This window comes from Sebastes umbrosus, chromosome 8 (genome assembly GCF_015220745.1).
Source record: "Sebastes umbrosus isolate fSebUmb1 chromosome 8, fSebUmb1.pri, whole genome shotgun sequence".
NCBI lineage: Eukaryota > Metazoa > Chordata > Actinopteri > Perciformes > Sebastidae > Sebastes > Sebastes umbrosus.
The window spans coordinates 16,941,085-16,965,577 of NC_051276.1; the positions used below are offsets into that span (position 1 = coordinate 16,941,085).

The 24,493-nt window shown below is 43.0% G+C and overlaps 1 protein-coding gene across 2 annotated transcripts in view; it reads left to right on the forward strand.

Annotated features, from left to right (window-relative positions):
• The window catches only part of rgmb (repulsive guidance molecule BMP co-receptor b), a 48,077-nt gene extending 24,162 nt beyond the window's left edge, over window positions 1-23,915 (forward strand). Inside the window, exons 1-3 of one of the 2 annotated variants that reach the window (XM_037776957.1) lie at window positions 14,782-15,468; window positions 19,239-19,783; window positions 21,562-23,914. In XM_037776957.1, the coding sequence (XP_037632885.1) occupies window positions 15,354-15,468; window positions 19,239-19,783; window positions 21,562-22,314 (1,413 nt within the window). In that variant the 5' untranslated portion in view covers window positions 14,782-15,353 and the 3' untranslated portion in view covers window positions 22,315-23,914. Of the gene's footprint in view, window positions 1-14,781; window positions 15,469-19,238; window positions 19,784-21,561 lie in introns of those variants that run through there. The other variant, XM_037776958.1, reaches the window with a different exon arrangement.
• The last annotated feature ends 578 nt before the right edge of the window (window positions 23,916-24,493 follow it).

The following is a 24,493-nucleotide window of genomic DNA, read 5'->3' on the forward strand; positions in this document are numbered from 1 at the left end:
TAGGAGAGAGACATCAGGTGGATGTTTGAAGAGCTGAGGTGCCAGGCAGGATGCCTCACCTGCACAGCAAAAAACATCTAAATTTCACATGTTGAAAATGTGCAACTTCATAAACTTCTAAAACACCAGACAATTCAAGACACTTGACGAATCACGTTGATATTGCTCCTGTTAGTTTGTCATATCTATTACTTTCCTCACATTTTCAACGAATGACGTGATCGATGGGCTTCAGGTTTGTCATGTGTGCTCATCTAGTCTACACACAAGGCCACATGTGATTTACTGAACCTGCTCCCTTCTGAAATTGATATGTTTATGTGCAGTTTCTCCCTAAACTGAAGTGGTTCTTATACTATCCTGCAGTATATCCACCCGACATATCCTGGATTCTGGCTTTAGCTTTTTGCTGTTTAGTTCCGCCACATGGGGTTATTTAAAGTATTTCAGTAAAATGAATATTTAATAGGCAGGGATATAAGGGAAAGCAAATTGTGCTGCTAGAAGTTACAGGAAACTTTCTTTTTTTCAAGACAAGAAAACTTATCCTGTTGTGTGATTATATGACCTTACTTCATCACCCAACCCAGTTCCATCAAAGGCACCTTTAACTCCAAATCCTCCACACCCACAGGTCACATATTCTGTATTTAACACATGTAGAAATACTCTGTTCTACATCCAGGTAGCTGGCGGGCTGCCATCTTTGTCTCAAGGTGCAGCTTATAGGAAATGGGTTGAAAATCTGTTTTTTATCATTCAGCAGATGGTTAGAAGAGTTTTTGGGGAATTCTAAAAATGCTTTCAGTAAAATGGTGTTTTAAAATGTCCTTATTGGTTTTTCAAACGTTAGCATTACTAGGATATGCAACTGTAATGCAATTGATGTATTTCAAATTGTAATCCCTTACTATATTACTTGTTACTGAAAAAAGTAATAAAATCACTGTAACACCTTATTAACTGCCCAACACTTATTCTACGTGCACAAACTTGTATTTTCTGTCAGAGACGATGCTGTTTTTGGAAAAATATGAAAAATTCAATGCAAAACTCAAAATTGACAATAAGATAATTTGGGCTCCTCCAGCTGCTTTTACTAGTGATATGATTCACAGGTGTTTTGGCAGTAATACAACACTGTATTTTCATGAGAAAATAATACAGATAGTAATTGTGGTTTTGAAAGAAATAGCACTGGATTTTACTCTTCACATTTCACTCTGTACGACTCTGTAGTCTTTTCATTTTAGACAGAATAGTGATAAAAGTAGGGAATATCTGGAAGTTACAACTGAAATAGAGCAGCTCATTAAACTTTACTAAGCTTGTAAATCGTACATCATGATATTATCATCTTATCAGCTTTGGAAAAGAAATGTATTCATGCTTTTTTCAGGAAATGTAAAATAAGTGTCCTCTCCTCTGAGAATGAAATACAGTGAAACTATAATTTGAATAGAATCCCCTTCATGTTTCTCCCAGCTCTGCATTTGAGTGTGTGCCTGTGTGTCGTTGTGTGAGTGTGTACACGCCACATGCAAAGTTACAGAAAGATTAACACACGAGACACACAGTTTTGAGATATAAGCCCAAAGAGTAGTATATCACACACACATACAGCATACACACACACACGCACATTCAGTAGGACCAGGGCAGGGGTTAAAACAAATGGCTTGGAGCGACCTCATCTGCGGTAACTGTTTCCCCGTGGACTTCCTGCCCTTTTGCAGCCAGCAGAATTTGTCTGAGAGAAGATGCTCGCAGCGTCATTACTTTCATCTTCCATGCAGGAGAGGGAGCGCTTCGGGAGGCAAATGGCTTGACACAGCTGGTATCTTTTGGTCTGAGTTGGGGGTAGACTAATCAATACCATTGAGGAAGATCAATCCTGCTGCGTGTCTCTCAGTGGTTTTCACACTGTGTGTGTGTATGTGTGTGTCATTTCCCAGGTGGTCGTGCTATAAGACCTAATGGGAGACCTCCTGACGACGGCTGTTAGGAGATAAATTCTGCACAAACACCAGGTTTGATACACAATTTGATTGGCTGTTGGAGACTAGACACAGTTTGTGTGTCTGTGTGAGCGTGCATTTGTGTGTTTTTGTCCTTTTGCATATGTATGTGTTGGGGAATGTGCTCACGTTTTGTGTATGTGTGTCTGTGTGTAAAGAGTTGTACCCAGGTGCACCGCCTGAAGGTTGGTGGGGTGGGAGGAGGGTGTGTGTGTGTGTGTGTGTGTGTGTGTGTGTGTGTGTGTGAAGGGATGACAGGGAGCGTCAGGAGGATTCTTCTCCCAAAATCCCATAACACAAAATAAGGTCAAATTCAAAATATGGTGTCAGAGGTAAAAAAAGGAAAAAGAAAGAGCTGGAAGGTATTTTTATGCAAATTATGATCATCCTCTGAATTAGAAATGTAGAATTGAAGCAGGAAATTTCAGTTCAAATTCTCTTAACTGGACATGGACATAAAGACGCTGCATAAAGACTCTTTCCACTGTGTTTATTGGAGCAGCTCTGTCGTCAGGAAGAATATTTATTTAGTATTTACTTACTGCAGTTTTTGGCACAGATGCAATGTGAATCAAATATTAAAGAGTGTTTCTCTCAGTACGAGTATACAACCCTGTGTACGGGTCTGACTAAACTTTCAATTTGTAACCTTGCTTTCAAGACATGGCTCTGCTTTTACTGATATGTACAGTATTTTAGTTTTCATGATTCTAAAAAACTGCTTAAAATTTGCTCAACAACTGCGTGAAGGCAGAAGAAGAGAGAGAAGCAGAGAGGGTAATGAGACATTATTCAAATGAGACAAAGTGAGTGAGACAGAGACAAAGAGACACAGACACCTGCGAGGCCCTTTACCTCCTCTGCTTCCTTTATTCCGTTTAGCCCTCTGGTGATTGGGCGTGTGTGTCTGAGCTTGTAAAATAACGAGAGAGCAGTCACACACACACACACACACACACACACACACACACGCACACACACGTGCAGACACAATGATGTCTGAATATTTCTCTACACAGACATTGATGAAAGCAGGATAATTCATGTGTGCAAATATTTGATTCTCAGCCCATCTGAATAAGCCATCAGTAGGAACTGTGTGTGTGTGTGTGTGTGTGAACGTGTGTACGTGTCTGTTTTTACTTTGTGTCTTCTTTTTTTATTTGTGCAGATGTATGAATTGCAGCCCTGAGCTCATGTTTTTCCTCGAGCTTGTCATAAAACACAGAAAAGATCCTCTTAAAATGTTGAAGCTTTTAAGAAACCTGGGGGAGATGAAAGGAGGGAGTGTGTGCTGTTAGTGTTAGCTTGTCATTTCAGCTGGAATAATAATAAGTAATAATACGTGAGGTGGAACAGTGGACAAAAGTGCAAATTAAGCATGTTTTATAAATACATGAAATAGAACTAAATCTGCGGTTGACCCCAGCTGTTAAACTCTCATTTGGCCCAGATTTTACTCCTTGATAAAACATGCATTACAAATCTGTCTCAATTAATTAGACCTTCTTATTATCAGACTTCACCAATAATTCATGCTGATAAATGGTCAGCCATCAATGCTAATTTCTGCAGTCTCTTTTTAAACGGAGTTAAATGAGAAAATCAGACGTGAAAATGAGTCCTGATGGATGGCGTCTTTTGAACTTTGATCATGGAGCCATGTGCTACTTTCATTAACCCGGACTGCTTTCATCTCTCGTGACATAAACACCAAACAAGCATTTTCCCTTCAGTGCCGCAGATAAAATCAGATTTTATGACATGGTGCTGCTGGATGTTATTAGTATAAATTCCATTTCTGTCTTTCCATATTCTGATTCATTTTTAACTATATCACAATGCATTTTTCATGATGCAAAATATCCATTTAAAACATTTTGAAAGGGTTTTTTTTTTTATCTCAAGAGAGTACATTGACCTAGATAACACAACTACTTTCATTTCCATGGCATTTCCAGCTCTAACAGCCAGATTATTGTTGTTGAATGAGTTTTGGACGCTGCGCCTCACCCTTCACCCGGCCTGGGTGGGCCTGTCTGCAGGGTGCCAAGCGGGGTGTCTGTGGCCGGTGATGTGAATTGACATGCTGTTTAAAAATGGATCCGTCTAAATTATTCAGTCTGTTATTTTAGTGTCAACATCAGATGATGATGTCTGGTTGTCACGGAAACATAGTCCCATGATCCCGAGCCCACAGCTGAGTCCCCGGAAGGAAAGAGAGAAAGAGATGCAGTGTAACGGCCCGATCATTTGAACTGAAAATGAGGCGAAAATAAATACTGTCACACCAAGTCAAAGTGTATGAGAAAAAAATGTCCTCTTTGAGAGAGAGAGACTATTTTTATGTGGCCACTTTACACAGGGGCCACGAAAATGATATAAAATGTTATGTAGTGTATACTGCCAGTAGGGTGTAGATGAAATACAATACTTTCCTGGAAGTGATGAATACATACAGGCGGTTCTCTGGCTCTGTCTTTCTCTCTCACTGTCTGTTTCAAACACATACACACAGGATGGGTCCCAGGCTGCATCGGTCAGGCTTTATGGATCTCCAGTGAGACATGAACACATGGAACAGTCATCTAGCTTCCAGATGCTGGTGTGGAGTTTCTCTCCGTCTCCCACTGAGGTCCTCTGTGTGATGAGAGGCTGCATCTGGGGGCTGGCACTTCACTCACTGGAACACTTGTCTGCAAAGAAAAACCTCTATTCATTGTCAGTAAGCTCTCCATGTGCATTTGTCTGCATGCCTGAAAGTCTACATGTGTGTGTGTGTGTACAGTAGAGTAAACATTTCTTTGTGAGCGGTCAGGCTGTCGAGGCAGAGAAACGGCTGCAGGAACAGCTGGGGAATCAGACGGTGATTCTCTCTAAACGCTGGGATTTACACACTGCCCAAAGCCCAGACACACTCACACACACACACGGCGCTCCTGTGCCAAGACGAACATGCATATGCGTGCAATCATGCACGCATACACACAAAGGACTCTTCCACTTGCACAGATTGCATCATACATTTCAGGTCATTTCATCATCTGTTAAGTCATTTTTCATCCTAAGTGTTTCACCTTAAACAAACAATGATAATACACTCATTGATTTATTCAGACAGTGGAAGACAGGAAGAGAGTCTCTTGTGTACAAATTGGTTCCTGTTCAAGCAGCTTACTTTTGATATAACGCGCTACCTACTGTATCAGTTCATTACACACTCACTCAGCAGCATTTTAAGCCTTATTTAACAGGACAAATTGACAAACTCAACAGTGATTATTTCTCCCAGAAGCAGGAGCACACAGATATTGTGTACATTCACACTGCTAATTGTCCAGTTAAACCGGTGTTCACGTTGGGATGCCTGTCAAGCTTGTTTGTCAAGTGTTGTACAGCACTAGAAAGCAAGGCTGCTGTGTGTACAGTCCCCCAAAACTCATTGAAATTTAAAACTGAGTTCACATTTACACAAAATAAATGTTTCACTCATCACTTGAGGTGCCGTGTGCCACGCAGCACAGGACTTAATGCCAGTCAGGATATGTTAAATCCCACAGCAGCCATTTGGAGACACTGCAGCCTGCTGTCTGCACAGTGTGACTCCAAATCCCACCGTCCCCATCGCGCTTTCATCCCTACCTGTCAGCAGATGAGAGCTCTATACACCTGCGGCAACCTGCGTTGGCGTGTATATGTTTGTGTGTGTTTGTGTGTGCCCGCCGAGGAGCTTGCTGTGCAAGCATATTCACAGCCAGAATTTCTGACAAGCCTAATGAATCTCCTGAGAACCACTACCTGCCAGCTCTCTCTTGTTCTGTCTTGTCTTCATTGTTCTCTCACTCTGTTTTCTTCATCTTGTTCCCCCCCCCCCCCCCCCCCCCCCCCCCCCCCCCTCCCCCCCGCCACCCCCTCGCTGTTTGTCTGCCTAAACCGACGCTGCCTCTCTCAGTGCGGTGGGTTTCGTCTCCATCAGCTGAGAAGCCTCCTTTATCTGCTCTGGGTGCACATCTCACACATCCCCTTTAACTCCCAAGCTAGTCAATGGTCTGAGAGACACCTTGCTGTTATTAATGATGTGGATTAGAGGAACTTCTCCCAAAACGGTCCCGACTGACGCTTTGTTTCTCCAACTTGTGTGAGGAAGAAGCTCCTTCCAGTGAGGAGGCTGTAATTAAACTTCTACCAATGCTTGTATTAGTCATGCCTCAGCTGAGCTTGTCTATCCAAAATCCATTACCTATGCCTGAGGAGGCCTTGTTAGTTCACAATTGAGTGCTAATTACACAACATTATGATACATAGGCCTCATCTTGCTCTAATCACAGTAATTAGGGGAATAAAGTCGGTCGACACGAGCAGGGAGGCAGAAGAACCACGACTGTGCAGAACAAAAGATTCGGTCCAGCATCCACCTTAAACGTCCTTCAAAACACACATGCGTGAATGTGCACACACACACACACACACATGCATATATATTTCTCAGATGTCAGTTAGAAAGTTGTGACTGCACCACTGATCTGTTGCCTCGCATGAACCGAGGTGGAGCGTGCACACACAGAGCATGAGTAATGAAACGCTTCACACTCATTTAGCTTTTGCACTTCAAATGAGATTGGCACGGCGCAGCGTCTAAAACACAACCATTAGATCTATAATGACTCCACAGCCTACTCCCCGTGGACTGACTACACACACACAGACACACACACGTACACACACGTACACACACACACACACACACCCAGCCCCCCAAATAGTCTATGTATTATGCATTCCACCCATCTGCCACTCTGTGAGCACTCTATCCCAAGGGGAAGAAAGGGGAGGAGAGGGGGAGGAGAAGAGGGGGAGGCACTCACAGCTGGATGTGGGAAAGGGAGAGACGAGTGGTGAGCTCTCTCTCGCTCTCAATAGGTGTGTTTCTACCCACCTGTTTTTCAGCACATTTTCAATTTACGCATAAAACCCCCCTGAAAAAAACAAACACAAAATATTGCAATACATGTTTACGCTTGGCTGAGTCAGAGAAGTTAGTGTATCAATAAAAGCGAGAAAGTGAAATGGAAACAGACTTGGCAATTCATCACGAGGTACACAAAGCATGTGGCGTCCACTGAAGAGATTAAAAATGGCAGCAGACAAAAACATCAGATCTGTGTGGAGCAATGAGGAAACTGTAACGTTCCTCAAAAATTCATGAAGCAAAGATAAATGCCTTATTTCCATCACGCTTTCTACATTCTTTTTTTTACACCGTTCGAGGTTTGACTTTCTCTTTTTTAAGGTTATGGCTAGAAGGTGTTGACCACAAATGGTTAAGTTAGGATAGGTAGTCTCGCGAGAATTTTTGCAAGTTTTAGCGAGTTTTCGCCATCTGCGGGTTACTTCTAGACATGACTCTCTTTTAATTACGACCTTTTGTTGCATCCTTTTCTTCTGCAATGGTTTATTGGCACCTGACTGGAGAATTAGCCCCACCTACTGTTTATCTCGATGATCCAACTCCTCATGTTTGCATAACAGTAATGGATCGAAACGTGCATACCGTAAATTTGCATTTTCTTTTGACGAATGCGGTTAAAATTTGTGCATTTGAATGGGAACATGGCTCTCTCCCTCACACACACCTACACACTCTCTCTCTCTCTCTCTCTCCTGTCAGGTTGCAGGCTGCTGGAATGTGAGAGGCTCACCTGTGTTTGGGCTTCCTCCTCAAAGACAGGTATGAGCATATGGCTCCGGAGTGTGAGTGATTTATAGATGCTCATACCTTTTCTCTCTCTCTCTCTCTCTGTGTCTGTGTGTGTGTGTGTGTGTGTGTGTGTGTGTGTGCATGTGCATGTGCGTGTGTTTGGGGGTTGTGTTTACCACTGGAGGATGTGGATGGCTCAGCAGGAGATGCCGCTGACCATCTGTAGCCGCAAGACTCAAAATATCTGTGAAGCTTGAGTGTGTGTGTGTGTGTGTGTGTGTGTGTGTGTGTAAATGTGTTCGCATGTGTGGAAAACCCAGCCCATTAACAAAGTAACCTGCTTGTGTGTGAGACAGAAAAACAGAAAGGGAGATGTGTGTATAATGTGATCCAAGTAGAGGCAGAGAAAGCAGCGTCAAACTAGATGAACAATTATCAGATGATCAGACCTTGATCAGATGTATACAGGCCTGAAAATGTCCCAGTTTTTGGAAGTTATGCACTCAAGTATACACAGAAAGACGCCTCTTGTCCCAGAAGGAGTGTTGACAGAATCACAAGGCTTCCGCTTATTTAACTTGATGTTAGTTGGCAAATTGACTGACAAAACAAGTTTCACTGCAGAGCGAGCTGGAGGCGAAAAGGGAGCAGTTTTAATAGCGCGTCTTTGTCTCACAGCTGCCAAACATTCACCCTGACCCAAACCAAACTGCAACCCCATGATCCTCATCTGCCCTATTACATCCTTCAGCTGCTTCCTTCCTACTGCTCTGTGTTTGTGTGTGTGTGTGTGTGTGTGTGTGTTGGCCCTGAGAAAACAGAGGCTTCGTTGTCACTGCGCCGTCTGATGCAGCTGTGTGTGCTTCAGATGTTCTTACACAAAGGATGAAATGATACATGAGGGAAATGAAGAGGGAGAGGGTAAAGATAAAGACGATGAAGAGATGGTAGAAAAATAATGTATGTTATGTCAAATGGGTCGTACTTGTTTATTTCGGATTTCTTCCCCGTTGACTTGTTACACCCTTGTGGCAAATAATTCACTTTTCAATACCAGTATGTGTCTTTTAACCCCAAGAAATCCTACGTTGTCCAGCTAAAACAGGAAAGTGGCTCTGACATTCAAATCCTTTTCTCAAGTAAATGTAGTAATACCACAATGTAAAAATACTTCTTTGCAAGTAAAAGTCAGGTGTACCTAATAAAATGGTGACTGAGTGTATATTGTTGAGTTATTAATCCATAACAATGCATCGTATTTTACAGTATGATCATGGTTTTGTATGTAATCTAATCTGTGAGGTCAATAGTCCTAGAAGAAAAAGAGGAAGTATAAAGTAGCATAAAAATGTACAAGTATCTCAAAATTGTACTCAGTTACAGTAGTGGAGTAAACACACTTACTGTAGATACTTTCCACTTATGTATATATAAAAGACAAACAGTGGTAATAAGAGGAGGAAGAAGCGGGAGAAGAGAGGAAGGAGAGTGTGTTTGGAGCACCAGAACAGAAAGCACAATAATCATGATTAGTATGTGTTCTATTTTCTCTCCTCTGTTTCTATTTTCAACTGCAGTGTCATGATAGTATTTTGTCTTTACGTCAGTTTTCAATCAATGCACATCAGCGGGCCGGTCTGGGGAAAAGGGAGCGGGGCTGAGGGTGTAAGGAGAGAAGGATCAATGTGATAATCTCTCCCTCTCTGGAATCCTCTCCCGCTGATCTGAGCTCTGCGACGACGCTTCGTTTCTCTTCAGCATTTCAAAAGATAAACTGACCCCGAGATCTCGCCTTCCCACTTTGACACTTTTTGCACCTGAAAGCAGCCTCAGCCTCTTCTCTTTGTAACAGTGGAGTGAATGTGCAGACACAGGAGGTCTGATAAGGCCAACTCAAGTGAAACACAACATGAGTTTGGCCGGGGAGTGGAACAGCTATCAAACAGGCTATTATGGGATTGGGTTTCCACTCGCATTACAAGAGGCTTTGATACCTGGATTTTATCTTTTGTGTTATCGTCTCACATCAGGAATATAAACACACACACACCTGCAGTCCCCCGCTTACCTTTACCACCCATCAGTGAGTCAGGTATGGGGTGTGTGTGTGTGTGTGTGTTGTGGTGGCTGGCACGGAGAACGAGTGAAAGAGAAGAACTGGATATGTGTGCAGTGGTGGAATGTAACTGAGTACATTTACTCAAGTACTGTGTATTTTCCATTTCATGCTACTTAATAGATCTACACCACTGAAATATTGAACTTTTACTCCCTTTTTAATAATTGTAGTTAGTTACTTTACCAATTACTGTACGAGTATTAATACAAAATACCACCCCCTTTGAAATTATAATGCATTTGTTACATGCAAAAACAATTCTTTATTACATTTTTTTATCATGTTCAGCATGTTTTGCTTACTCCTGTTCTAATTTTATATTTATCTGTTATTTTAATGGACAATTTTAACATCAGGCCAAAGGACAACAGTTGTAAATTAGCCGTTTGGTTAACACTGGCACAGTGATGTTGATCAGTGTGCATTGTCCCTGAGAATAAAAAGAAAAGTAAGGAAAGTCATTTGACTTATTTTCTCAAAATGTGTAAAAATCCAGCAGTGCAGTAGGAAACTTGTAGATGGTTGTTAATGCAACTTAGTTTGTTTCAAGTATTTTCTATTTGCTATATAATTCAAGTGCTGCATACACTTTAATTGTTTCAGAATACTTTCTGTTCTTTTGACAAGTTCATTTTGAACCAAAGCCAGGTTGAAATACTCTTACTGCACCAACAGGTTTAGTTTTTTTCTCTTACAAATTAATACATCAACAATATAATCCATATATTCTAGAGTACAGATTTTGCACTTCTTCCACCACTTCCTGTGTGTGTGTAGGTGTGTGTGTGACAGATAAGTAGAGATTCATTGCAACATCTTACCTTTCCTTTAAGCACAGCCTTGTGACATGTTTGCAACAGTGCAAAACTCTCAACACTTACACACTCACACATGCATACACAGGTGTGCATGGAGTAGCGAGAGCCATTTGTTGAATGATGGTCTGTTTGGCGTCGGGGTGAGAGGGGGAGGTGGAGAGAGGTAGAAGTGGAGATGGGAGGCAGAGGTGTGGAGGTGAAGACAAGCTGGACGTTCAGAGACAGACTGTCTTTGTGCCTGAGGCGCAGTGTGTGAATGCATGTGTGATAGGCAGCTCTGTAGAGATGTACGTGTGTGTGTGTGTGGAGGGGGGTGAGTCAGCTCCAGCGTCCCCTGCTCCCAGGTCTCAGCTGTGGTGTAATTGATTAAATAAATTAGTATGAAATATAGAATTAAACTCCATGAATAGGGTCATGTGTTATCCAGGTTGGTGTGTGTCTATGTAGGCGGATGTGTGATTGGAATGAAATATGAAATTAGTCATGATGAATAGCACCATATGCACTCATGTAATTGAATTAACCAATCTGTGTTGGGAGTGTTTGCATAAATGAAATGTTCACCTTGTGTGTATCATCCTGCAGAGGGGGGGGGCAGTTTTAACTTACAAAACGCTGCTTGTTTCATTTCCATCCCAATATTTGATGCACAGCTGGGTGTCAAATTTAAGTTCTTCTATATTATATCCAGAGCATTAATAAAGCAGCAGACAGTTATTTGCTATGTAAAGATAAAGAGGAGTAATGTCTACCTGAGCAGAGAATGAAGTTACTTCTGCTTGTGTTGTAATCTGCGCTTCTCTGTGCTTCGTTGACATTGCCAGGCCGGCCGTGCATGCTTTAAGTGCATGTGAGCGTTGTCACAGGGGCATAGCACCCATCCTCCGGTTCCTCCGCAGGTTACCACTGTTAGCTCTGCCAGCAGTGTTGCCGTAGTTTTCACTCTTAGTGCTGTTAGCACTGTTAGCTGCGAGCCGCTGGCTCAGCCATCGCCATGTTGAGAGCCGTGTGGAGGCAATAGTAATGCTCCCAATCTCACATATAGCACCTTTAAGGGAAAAACAAGCATAAAATGTCTTAGAAAGGTGTTGGGCCATCATGAGCTCCTTAGCAGAAACTCTCCACACGCCTCTGGACCTCGAGGGGTGAACACTTCTAAAAGATATTTCCTCATTTGGTGTTTGATGATGGTGGTGGAGACGCTGTTTAACACGTTGGTCCCAAATCTCTCATAGGTGTTTAATTGGATTGAGATTTGGTGGCTGTGAAACCTTGATCATATGATTCACAGCATTTTAATTATTATCAACAGTGGTGGACAGAGCACTTTTTAAAATTATTTTAGGGCATTTTGTGCCTTTTATTTGATAGTGGGCAGTAGAGAGATAGCGGGAAGATGTGGACTTATTTTTTGACTTAAGTAGTACAACATTTACTCCATTACAGTTTTACAAACTGGTCATTAATCTAAAAAGGAACCAGTAACTATAGCTGTCAAATAAATGTAGTGAAGTAGTAAATGCAACATTTACCTTAATGTAGTGGAGTAGAAGTAGCCTATAAAGTAGCGTCAAAATGGTAATACCGGTAGTATAATACTCGAGTAAAGTGCAAGTAACTTAAAACTTTCCTTTATTTGTCACCTGTCTTTGTTTTGTTTACCTCTTCCAGGTCTACTTTAAAAGCACAAACTATACACACTGTACACACTGTAATACAAGATTTACTGACTCACGCACACACACACACACACACACACACGCACACACACACACACACACACGCACACACGCACACACACACACACACACACACACACACACACACACACACACACACACACACACACAGACTTCCTCATTGGTGAGATCAGAGGCTTCTGGCACAAACAGGAAGCCAATATAATCTAATATCAGAGCCTGTTTGAATTGCACACATCATCTCCTCATGGCCACACTTACCGTCAAATCCTCATGAGCTTTATAGTGACCGTGTGTGTTTATTTTACTGACACAATCAGTGGGGAACGAGCGGCCATGACCAAACTTATGGCCAGCAGTGATGTGAGTGTACATAGGTGAGTCATGTTAGAGTGAAACCATCCGGCTGTGACACACGGCACATAAAATATCAGCCACAGAGAAGCTCTGTTTGGTTATGGAAACACACACACACACACATATATTCACACATATGCACATACTGTACATATGCAAACACAAGTTAAGCCGGCGTGGCACAGTCTGGCAGAATGCAGCCGAGGATTACAGCTCTGCACAAACACATGCACGCCTTCGACTTACTTACTCTCTTGAAAGAATACAGACTGAGCATTAAAAGAACAAACACAGAGTAGATGTGCACACTAAACATTATCTATGTAGATGCTTCGGCGCTTTCTTTGAAGCCCGTCCAACTCCATAACCTTTAGTTGAAAAAGGGAGTTTGGAACACGTTCAAAATCGTTGCAATAAAAAGTATTAAAACCCGTTTCAACAGCCTCCAGAAAGTGGCTGTGAAGTTATTTATTTATTAATTATGGCAGTATGGAGGGAGCAATAGCGATAAGCTGTTTTGCATATAAAGCTGAGTATGCTGTGTCTTGTCATTATCACCTGTGGGTGTTTATGTTGGCTGCTCACCTTGTACTTTGTGCTAGTTTGTTCTTTAGACTGTTCAGATTTACGACTGTTACAGTTTCAACAGCTTGGCGTGCGTGTGCTATTGTTATGTCCGGACTGCTTTGTGTCACAAAGGTACTCCCTTCACATTGTGTTCTGTTGGGTTTCTGCTCTCTATTGTGTGCTATTTGCCAGTAAAGTAAGCAGAGATGCAAGAAATCCACAGAGGGAAGGCTGGCGCACAAACTCCCTCCAACTGCAACATCATTATTTGGAATAAAGGTAAAAGTGTGTGAAGGTTTCATCAGAAAACAGAAAACAATCAATCAAACATGAGTCAGCCACTCTCCACCATTTAATAGCATTTCTCCCACAAAGGATTTGCAGCTCATTTGGTCAAAGAAGCAGATTAAAATCAATGAGGGAAACTCGTCCTGTACTCAGTTATGACGAGTATGAAAAGTCATCATAAACTCTTCGTATTATGGTAATATTTTGTTTTTAATATGTTTGTATTGTATTTTTTGGTGCGATAATTTCAAGATCAACATGTGCATCTAAAATAAATAGAAAAAAGGTGTTTAATTTACAATGAAAAAATAAGAGTTCTGATACACCTTTATGGTTTCTTTGGCTTGTTTTTGCAGAAAATTCACTGTAAAAAAAACACAGTTATATACATATTATATATATATATATATTTGCATGTATTTACAATGCTAGACTGCATTACATGCTATCAGAAAAAGACTTCATTGTCATACAGTCAAACTTCTGCTCTGGACATAAAATATAATCATATTGTATTATGACCTGGACAATGCAGATATTCTTTATTTTTTTATGTAACAAACAAATTCACAAAAAAAACTAATTCATGACAGTGTGTGTTATTTATCTGTCTGTGAATATAGGCCACTAGCTTTAAAACTAATTTACATACCACTGGTGGTTCTCACCACACCTTATTGTCTCTAACAGCTCCTTTCCCAGGCAACTAATGTTTCCTGTTGTTGTTCAAGTGGAGGGATTACTATTATTTATGTTCATATTATTGATATTGATATTATGATTATTATTATTAGTAGTAGCAGTAGTAATAGAAGGGGTAGTGTTAGTTATTAGTTAGTTATTATTATTATCATTATTAGTAATATTAGCCTATTATTAAGTTGTCAAGGAAAGAAAACACATAAAGAAATCTAGGTTTGTGACTTCACTCTGCCAAATAAAATACCTTGGCAGCACTACATCGGAAACCCATTATTCTCTTCGGTACACAGTGATTTAATGGCATCTTACCAACGTTTTACAACTTTTATCTCCAACCTCTTCATTATTTTGCAGGCTGCTCTCTCTCTCTCTCTCTCTCTGTCTCTCTTTCTGTCTGTCTCTCTGTCTCTGTCTCTCTGTCTCTCTCTGTCTCTTTCTGTCTCTCTCTCCCTTTCTCTCTCCTTCTCTCTCTTTCTGTCTCTCTCTCCCTTTCTCTCTCCTTCTTTCTCTTTCTCTCTCTCTCTGAGTGAGAGTGGTGGTAGGCGGGTTTTCCGCCAGCAGGGTTTGGTTGATTCTCTATTGATTTGTTGGAGGAGCAGAGGAGGAGGAGGAGGAGGAGAAAGTGAAAGGGGAGGAGTGGAGGAGAAAGCCCGGCCTGCATGGTGAGGAAGAGAGAGATGTGATTGTGCGTGTTTGGGACGGAGAGGAGAGGAGAGCACGGAGAGATCCCAACACAAGGAGAAAGAAATCACGTGGGGGTGTAAAGGATTTGTACAGGGAGAAAGTAAAAGTGTCGTCGGAGTGACTTCTTCTCCTTTGCACTTTGTTTTCCTCCTCTCTCTCTCTCTCTTTGCCTTTCGACCCCCTCCCTCCGCCCTGCATTCCGCGGAGCAGCAGCTGTGTTTTAATGCCCCTGCGCACCCGAGGAGGAGAGGAAGGAGAGAAGAGTGAGGAAGAAGAGGAAGAAGAAGAACAAGGAGAAGAAGAAGGAGAAGAAGTGAGAAGAAGGCCTGCTGGACACCAGCCGCCCTCGCCCTTCCTTTGGAGGTCTGTCCACTCTCCCCTCCTGGCCCTGCATGGACGGGGATGGGGAGAGCCGGATGCTGTTGCGGGGCTGAGCGCCTCGCCTCCCCGTCTCTGGTGCGCCGCTTCCGGCCACTGCTGCTGCTGATCATCGCTCTCTGCTGCGGTGCTCACATAGGTAACTAAAACTACACTCCTAAACACTGCAACAACTCGTGTGTCTAATCTGTCATTTCACGCACTTTGTTATCCAATTACGCACTAATTGCTGCACAAACTATCACAGTTAACAACATTTTATTTCAAGTCTGTTGCATTCAGAGATACTTTATTAGTTTTTTTGTAGTGATTGCATGGCCGATCCTTGTGTTGGGCCCATGCAGTGCTGCCTGACAATGGCTCTCTCTCCAGCGGCAGTGCAGCAGTCTGAGCACGGATCGAGTTTCTCCTCCTCTCTCCTGGGCCGTCATTCTCCTGTCTGCCCCTTAATGGCTCATGGAGGAGGGGAAGAGAGAGGGAGAATCTCTCCTAATGTCCATATATATATAACAGATTACAGCTTTACTTTACAGAGCAATATCCAAATAAAACACAATCTATCTGAATGTAAATCTGATCATAAAAAAGTTAGGACCAAAGGCTGTATACTGTGTTGTAAATCAGACTACAACCTTTTGTGGAATACAGTTTTATGTTCATTTTGCATGATGCAAATTGATAAAATGCATCATAAGAGATTGTCAAAGTGATTTAAAGTTTTCTAATAATCACCAAAAAATCTGAATCTCACACATCCCAATCAAAGCCACATGCTGCAGGACAGATGAAATAAACAAAAGAGGAGTGTGTTCACTGGAAGTTAATAAGGTGTTTGTAAAGGATTACTGACACTAATGACTTCTTCTCTGTGTCCATAGTTTACTGACCACTTATTTACCACATTGTTGGTTTTAAATTCATCATCACAGATGCATTTTTCATACAGTGCAAAAAGCAGTATAATGTTCCAGACACCAGCTATTTTTTTGGAGGAGGCAAGTGTGTGTGTGTTGCTGTGTGTGCAGGGGGTCGGCTGTTGTGGCGGCTGTCTGTTGAGCAGTCACACCTCCAGTAATTAGTTTAACACGGCTCAGGCAGCGGGACAGAAACCGCCTCTGCACGCTGCCTGGTGGGAACAGAGAGACCCACTTCACATTAAAGACCCTGCTGGCACCTTCTGCTGCACGTGCGTCACCTGGAAAGAATGCGTATTATTTAGTCTGTGTTATTTATTATAACTTGTACATTTTTACTTCATTGTCGCCTGCAGCCGTCACCTCCATCATGTGTCTGTTTAGACAGGGAGGCAGGAATGTCTGAGTTGTTGACTATTGTTTGCACTCCTGAGTGTCTGGTCGAGAGAGAGAAAGAGTGCATGCTCTCCTGTAAAGCTTTGTATCTCTAAGCTTGGAGGGCTGTTTGTGTGATTTGAGCTCAGAGTGTGTGTGTGTGTGTGTGTGTGTGTGAGAGAGAGAAAGTGCACACAACAAGGTGATCAATAAGCACTTCACAAGAAGCCATTCCCTCCTCGGTTGAGAGATGATCCCAGTGGATCCTTTTCTAATCTCCGGAGATCAGAGGAGTTGGAGGCTGCCGGATCGGGAGACAAAGAATCGCTAAACTGAGCCTGAGAGATTCAGCTGGGGATCTTTTGACCTCTGTCTGATGGTGGAGAGGGTGCCTCAGGATGTGGGGAATCAGACCGAGAGGGCTGAAAACAGAGAAGAACAGTACTACAGTACATCACAGTATAGTGCTGATGGAGGGAAATGATTTGAGCTACAGATGAGTCTTGAGAGAAAAGAAGAGATGAGACCTGGGAGATGGGGATGGAGTGAAAAAGAGAGGTTAATATTGTGGTAGGACGTGGAAGGAGTGGTGTGGGCATTGCTGGCTGTTTTATTGTGTCTATATTAGATACTCACCCCAGGGGATGAAACAAAGCAGACTCCGGATGTGTTGAACGGCTCTCCAGCATCAGCTCCTCGCACGAGGAGTTCTTTATTCTCTTCTTAACAATATTTTCAAGTCGATTCAGTATTCACCACCTCTACTCGACTTACCACTAATTGCTTATTTATATGCATAGATTGGGTTTTTCTTTTGAAAGTATGTGTGCTTAGAAAGGACGCTGAGGAGGACGGCTTCACGGAAGGGAAGCTTTGAAGAGCAAAAAATATGAAAATTATGTTTTAATATTATCATATGAAAATCCAATTTTTTTTTTTGCGTGACGCATTCACAGGGAGGCAAGAGTGAAACTTCAGAGAGGTTTTAACCTTTTATATAAGTCAGCAGTTTGAACCCGAGTCCTTCAGTTACACGGTCGACTTTCTCTTCTCTTCTACGTCACCCTGCTGGGAGAATGTCAGTGAATGAGTGCTTTTGTGTGTTTTTAGAGCAGCTCATGATTCTGATACCCCATTCGAAGGAGAATAAACCCGCTCTGATTAGATTGGGAGCGGTATTTAGGTTCTGCGGGGCAGATAGGAGGGAGAGAAGGAGGCTGTTGGTGCGCCAGTCAGAGACACAATGTGTCCTCAGTGCTCAGACCGTCTGCACAGTGGTGGTTGGCATGGACAGCAGCCTGTGCATGTGTGTGTGTGTCTGTGGGTTGGTGTCAGTATTTAACAGGCAGGAGGGAGATTCTGAAGCGTGGTGCGAGTGGGGGTCCGTACCTGCACCTTGATTTCTAAAACTCAGAGCACTACTGCCCCCAAATGGTGGCGCCCGACTCCGTCATGCCCCAAAATTAAATAATATACAAAGAAGACCTGGAATGTGCTGTTTGTGTGCTTGTGTGTGTTTGCGTGTTCGTGATGGTGTGACTTTAAGGAAATCTGTTGATTTCAGTGAAAACTGTGCGCTTCCTGGTTTTGCTCGGCCATTAGGAGACCACACCACCATCTGAAGATCACTGACTACGTGCGTTTAACGGAAGCACAAGCAGCATTCCTTCTAAGATAGCTATTTGTGTGTGTGTGTGTGCAGCTGCCCATACACTGCAGAGCCTCTCTCTGGCCTAATCTAATAGGAGCACGCTGTGACTGATGCATTAGGACTGCTCTCTAATCTCTCTCTCTCGCTCTGACTCCCTCTCTCTCTGATGATCTATGATATAAAAGGCTGGTTTGACCCCCGTTACATTTAGAAATATAGCAACGAATAAAACATCAGGGACAATGTCGGACCAAGAAATTTGTTTCTAATGGGTATACGAGGACAGAATAATCAGTCTTGTGGACGCATTTCCTTACCTCAGCCTGCTCTGGTGCTCAAAGCTGTAAACAACCATTAAAGTGACAACAAAAACTTGCATTTATATCTTATAAAGATATATTTCTGATTGTGTATTTCATCTGCTATGCTACACAGGATCACAAATACAATACCCTCGAAAATGACCACATAATTCAACTTTTCTGACAGTCTCAATTATAAGCTTCATAAAGTCATGGTAGCACACCTTGTATTGTCTTGCTCTCTCTGTCTATAACTCTGTATGTGTGTGTGCTCCCTGGCTATATAAGCAGTATTATCTCACTCCTTGTGGGAAAACGTTCTTTATCTTTTCTCTCTGGCTGCTCTTTGGTTTATTACACTTCAGGTTTATTGTTTATTACACTCACAGAGCGGCACCACTGATTCATCAAGACTTTAAACCTGCGGATGGTTCTTTTTCCAATTTTACTAGCTGGGATTATAACAGGTAGCATTGTGTGTTTATGGTCAAAGTAAGTTGTCTTCTGTCGTTCCGTTTCTAGTTAAATCCAGCTCTTATAGTGTACATACATACCCTCATTATCAGATGTGTGATCATCTTTAAGGCTGTTTTAGCTGGTCCCCGATCACTATTACTGTTCCTGTAATGACATTACTTTGCTAACAATATTTCTCTTCCCTCTCCAGGTCAGTGCCAGGTGGCCACCCCTCAGTGCCGCATCCAGAAGTGCACCACCGACTTCGTCTCCCTCACCTCCCACCTGACGCCGGCCGTGGATGGCTTCCACACCGAGTTTTGCAAGGCTCTACGTGCGTACTCGGCCTGCACCACGAGGACGGCCAAGTCCTGCCGGGGGAACCTGGTCTTCCACTCGGCCGTGCTGGGCATCTCCGACCTCATGAGCCAGAGGAACTGCTCCAGAGACGGTCCCACGTCCCCCACGCACCCCGAGGTCCAACACGAGCCTTGCAACTACCACAGTCGCACCCAACACGCCCATGCGCACTCCCACGTGCACGCTCACACGCACTCCCACGGCCACGGCCACTCGCCGCGGCCCGTCTACCTGTTCTGCGGGCTGTTCGGGGACCCACACCTGAGGACGTTTAAGGACAGCTTCCAGACTTGCAAAGTGGAGGGGGCGTGGCCTCTCATCGATAATGACTATCTGTCGGTGCAAGTCACTAATGTTCCCGTGGTGCCGGGCTCCAGCGCCACAGCAACCAATAAGGTGAGGGGAGAGCTGTTATAAGGGGGAGGCGGAGAGAAACGTGGTCTAATCAGCAGTTATTAAGGCGGAAAGAGTTTCTTAAGTGAGAGCAGCTGGTGTAATCTAGTTTATTTGTGTGTGTTAGAGAGAGAAACGTCTTTTCTATAATGACCTCTAAGTAGCGTTTCTGTGCCTCAGAGTAAGAAATCTTATCAATGTGAGGCTACGCTCGCTCTCCCTGCTCTACTTTTCTCTCTCTTTCTGTCTCGCTCTCCGAGTCTCCCTCAGACTCACAGGTGTGAGGCAAACAGCCGAATCTTGTGACTATCTCTTGTGACTGGAGCAGTGTTGGAAACCTAACTTGGTTAATGGCTGCATGTAGCCTGACCTCTAATAACATGGAATGAGATGTGTGAAAGGACCCACTGTTTACTCATGTGTGTGTTTGCAAGGATTTGTGTGTGTGTGTGTGTGTCTCATAAGTGGCACTCCTTGCACTCTAGCACAGCACTATGTGTGTTAAGGGTCCTTATCCCTTTATGACAAAAAGACACACACACGCACCACCAAATGGATGGCGAGCCACACAAGGTGATCTTTGTGGCGTTAAAGAAGCCATGTTGATGTTTCCCCCGATGATCTGCCCTCTCTAGCTCAGTCGATAGCTTTAATTATTAAAACACATACGCACCCATCCATACACTTAGTCATGCACACGTTGACAGAAACACACACATTAAGCAAATAGTAGGGTTGCTACACTCGGGAGCTGAAGGTTTGACCTTGTGTCAGAGGTGGGGCAAGTTATTAGTCACGATTATTAGGGACACACTCTCCCTCTCTCTCACACAAACACACACACGCACACACGCACACACATTAACAGCCCTCCAGGCTTAATGGCCTGCCAGGCCTCATTTCTCACGGCTGTCATGTGAACAAAGCAGCCATTCACCGGAACTATGATGCTAGTGCTAACCGTAATGCTCACACCACGCCCTGCACCCACCACGGCCTCCACTCACCACTGGAGCCCTGTGTGTTTCTATATGTGTGTGTGTGTGTGTGTGTGTGTGTGTGTGTGTCAGCATGTTTGCATAGCTGTGTCAAATTACAACTTGTTAAAAAGTCATTTAGTCATTTCTCAAATGTAGTGTGATGAGAGTCAATAACCTGTGTAATGTGAATGTCAACATGTGTAAGTGTGTGTGTGTGTGAGAGAGAAAGAGACCTTTTACCTTTATCTCTAGGGCTGCAACTATTGATCATTTTATTTTTCAATTAATCAGGTGACTTTTTTTCTCGATTCATGTATGACTGTAATGGTTTGCAATGCGAATAGTGAACGCACAGTTCTCAATTTTCTCCAACCAGAAGATACTCAATAAAGATATTCATTTAAATTTAAATACAAATCAATTAATTAGGGCTGGAACTCATGATTATGAATGTCAAACAAAGATATTTCATTGACTATCATATATAACAAAACAGAAAATAGTTGCCAATTAATTTACTTTATAAGACACTTAATTTACTAACTAATCGACTAATTGTTGCAGCTCTAAAACTAATCGATTAATTGTTGCAGCTCTACTTATCTCCTTGATGAAAGTTGTGTTTGTTCCATATCTAATGAATTGACTTTGTGACTGTGAACTGTATATCATCCATCCATCCATTATCTGTAACTGCTTATCCCATTCGGGGTCGCGGTGGCATATGTATATCCATCATCGTCATTCATTGAACCCACTTTAAACCTGTCTCTAATAACGTCCCTGACTTCCTCTCTATAGATCACCGTCATCTTCAAACCGTATGAGGGTTGTACAGACCAGAGGGTCTACCAGGCTGTCACAGACGACCTCCCTGCTGCCTTCGATGATGGAACCGTGAGCAGCGGAGACCCCATCCACATGTCCGCTGGAACAGAAGGTGCAACTGGGAAGGTCCGGGCTCTGTGGATCTCTGAGCGCAGCCCAGGGCACCACGTGGAGCTGCACGCCGGCTACATCGGTGTGACTGTAATCGTTCGCCAGCTGGGCCGCTACCTGACCATGGCAGTGCGGATCCCAGAGGAGCTGGCTCAGGCCTACGATGCCACCCAGGACCTGCAGCTCTGTCTGAACGGCTGCCCCAGCGGGGAACGCATCGACCAGGCGGGGCATCTACCCCTGCCCCTCTCCCCTCCTGCGCTCGGCCTGCAGCTCCAGCAGCTGCGTCGGCCCAGCTACTCCTCACAGACACAAGCGTCACCCTACGGTGCCACGCAGGTTTTCAGTACAGAGGGGGCGAAGGAGCGCTGCAGGGAGCAGCTGGAGGTGCAGGACATTTACTTCCACTCCTGTGTGTTTGACCTCCTGACCACTGGGGATGCTAACTTCACGGTGGCGGCGTACAGCGCCCAGAAGGACATGGAGAGTCTCCACCCGCACAGGGATAGATGGAGGATCTACCCGCGCGGCTCTGCCACCTCCACCATACAGTCTCAACCTATCAGACGGCTGGCTCTGCTCCTGCTGTGTGCTCTGAGCATGGCGTTGATGTAAGAGCGGGAGGCTCGTGTATGTGTGTGCACTAGAGAGTTTTTTTGCTGAGCACTGATACTGAGCACTGATTCCTCTCTCACGTGGAGAGGAAACAGCAGGCTGGACAGTTACTGGGAACTTCGGTTTTTGGCACAGGACATACTGGCAACACTAACTGGTAGAATCAGCCCTCTGAGGAATAACACAGGAGATGTAATGACGGCTATCTTCATCTTTGGATAAGACACTTGACAGTGACACAAACGTACCTGTGTGGGTGAATAGAGTGTGTGGATATACACTCCAAACTGTAAATAGCTTGTCTTCAGTGCACAGTGTAATGTCGTAGAGTTTTTTTTTTTTTGTGTCATTTGATGTGGTTTTTCTTTGATACCTCAGACAGAGGATGTTTGTTTTAACAGAAGCACTTTATTTAGTTTTTTGTTTTTTTTAACAAATCCACATCAGTGTTTCTTCCTCTCACTTACTGTCCTCCACCAAAATCTCCAATGCCTCAAGTTTTGGAGACCATCTATATTTAGATTTTTGATCCTTTCAAAGTAAAAATCTGTTGAATATACAAGGAGCTGCCATTTTTCTGTTAAAATGCATCATTCTTTCCGTAGCTGATTTAACTCAGCGTCTCATTTTAAGTCAATGTGAGTTGTTCTCTTTTGAATGTATTATGAATATTGTCACAGCAAATGCCATCAGTTTGTTGCTGTATGAATTTGTTGTTTTTCCTCAGTCCTGATTTCAAATATGTGTGAGTGTGTGAATGCGTGTGTGTGTGTGTGTGTGAATGCATTTTTTTTTTTTTTTTTACCAGTTTGTGATATACTTGGATGTATTTTTAATTTCCTCTGAAAATCATGTCAGAGGTGTTCCCACCTTTTCGCCAACAGGCTGTGACGATACCGGCTCATGTATGTCGCTCTCCGTATTCTTTGTTGTGTTAATTTGAGCCAAAGACAGATAATGTATGTTTTTATGTACAAAGGAGATCATAACTCACCACCAAACCAGCACCCTACTCCTCACACTCTCTCCCCTGTTTTTAAAGTTGCTACTGTTTTACTCCTACTGCCAGAAGTGATGAGCTGCTCCTCACTGGGATACGTGTTAGGTACTGGTAGACAAAACACTGCAAATCACCGAGAACGCTACCACTCTGTCTGCTGAGATGTACTTCAGCAGTGTGTTGTGGGAAATGTATGCCGTTTGATAGACCCTCAAGACTATGAGCCTTCTTAACATGTATCGTTCTGTATAATTATGCCCCGTTTGTTTGGCCAAAATCAGCTTAGTCTCAGTTTTTGGCAATGTGATCTCTTCCATCATGTGTGAGTGTCAGTTTGGTGAAGAGTGACTGGTCAATGTTGAAATACTTAACTTATTTATGAACGTAGTGTCCTGTAGAGGAAGTTAAGCTCCATATTCTTGCTGTTGGATAATAATTTAAAAAGAAAATGTCAGATGTGATTGTACTGCCACTTAGTGGTGCTCTGTTGCTATGTCAGTGTGTTACTCAAGGCGCTCAAAAAAAAAAAACATGGAGGAAAAAAAACTGTGTGCAAGTGTTTTATTTAAAAAAACAATAAAGTCAAAACAGTCCAAGCTTACTTCCTGTTTATTAATGTCACATTTAACAGTAATATAAAACAAACAAGATTCTAAAAATGTAAAATTATGTATATTTGTAACTTGAGTTAAGTTTTCCCCACAATATTTTTTTTTTTAGCAATACAGGGAAGTCAGGATTAAAGTTGAGTTTGTATACACGCAGATCTTCTCACACACACACACACACACATGTTTAACAGCATGTGCACCAACCCATCTGTCTGAGGTTAGGTTTCGATCAGATACCAGGTTTGACCTCACAGACACGATCTGTTTTCAACTGCCACAGTCGGCAACACCTGCGATGTCGAAGAGAAAAGGCTGAAAAGAGCGCGACAAAAGATTGGTAGCATGTGAGACCTGCTACTCCTGTGATCCTGACAGTGGATAATCTTCCATTTAATCCATGAGATTCCAATCCAAAACTCAGTATAAAACCATAATCGAAAAGCCAACCTCAAGGGCGGTTTTCAACTTCTTCCAGTGTAGAAATCCTCGCTGTGCAGACTTCAGACAAGAAAGAGTTCCCCTCTCTGGGTTAATTTGCTCTTCAAGGTCACACGGTGCATCAAAAGCC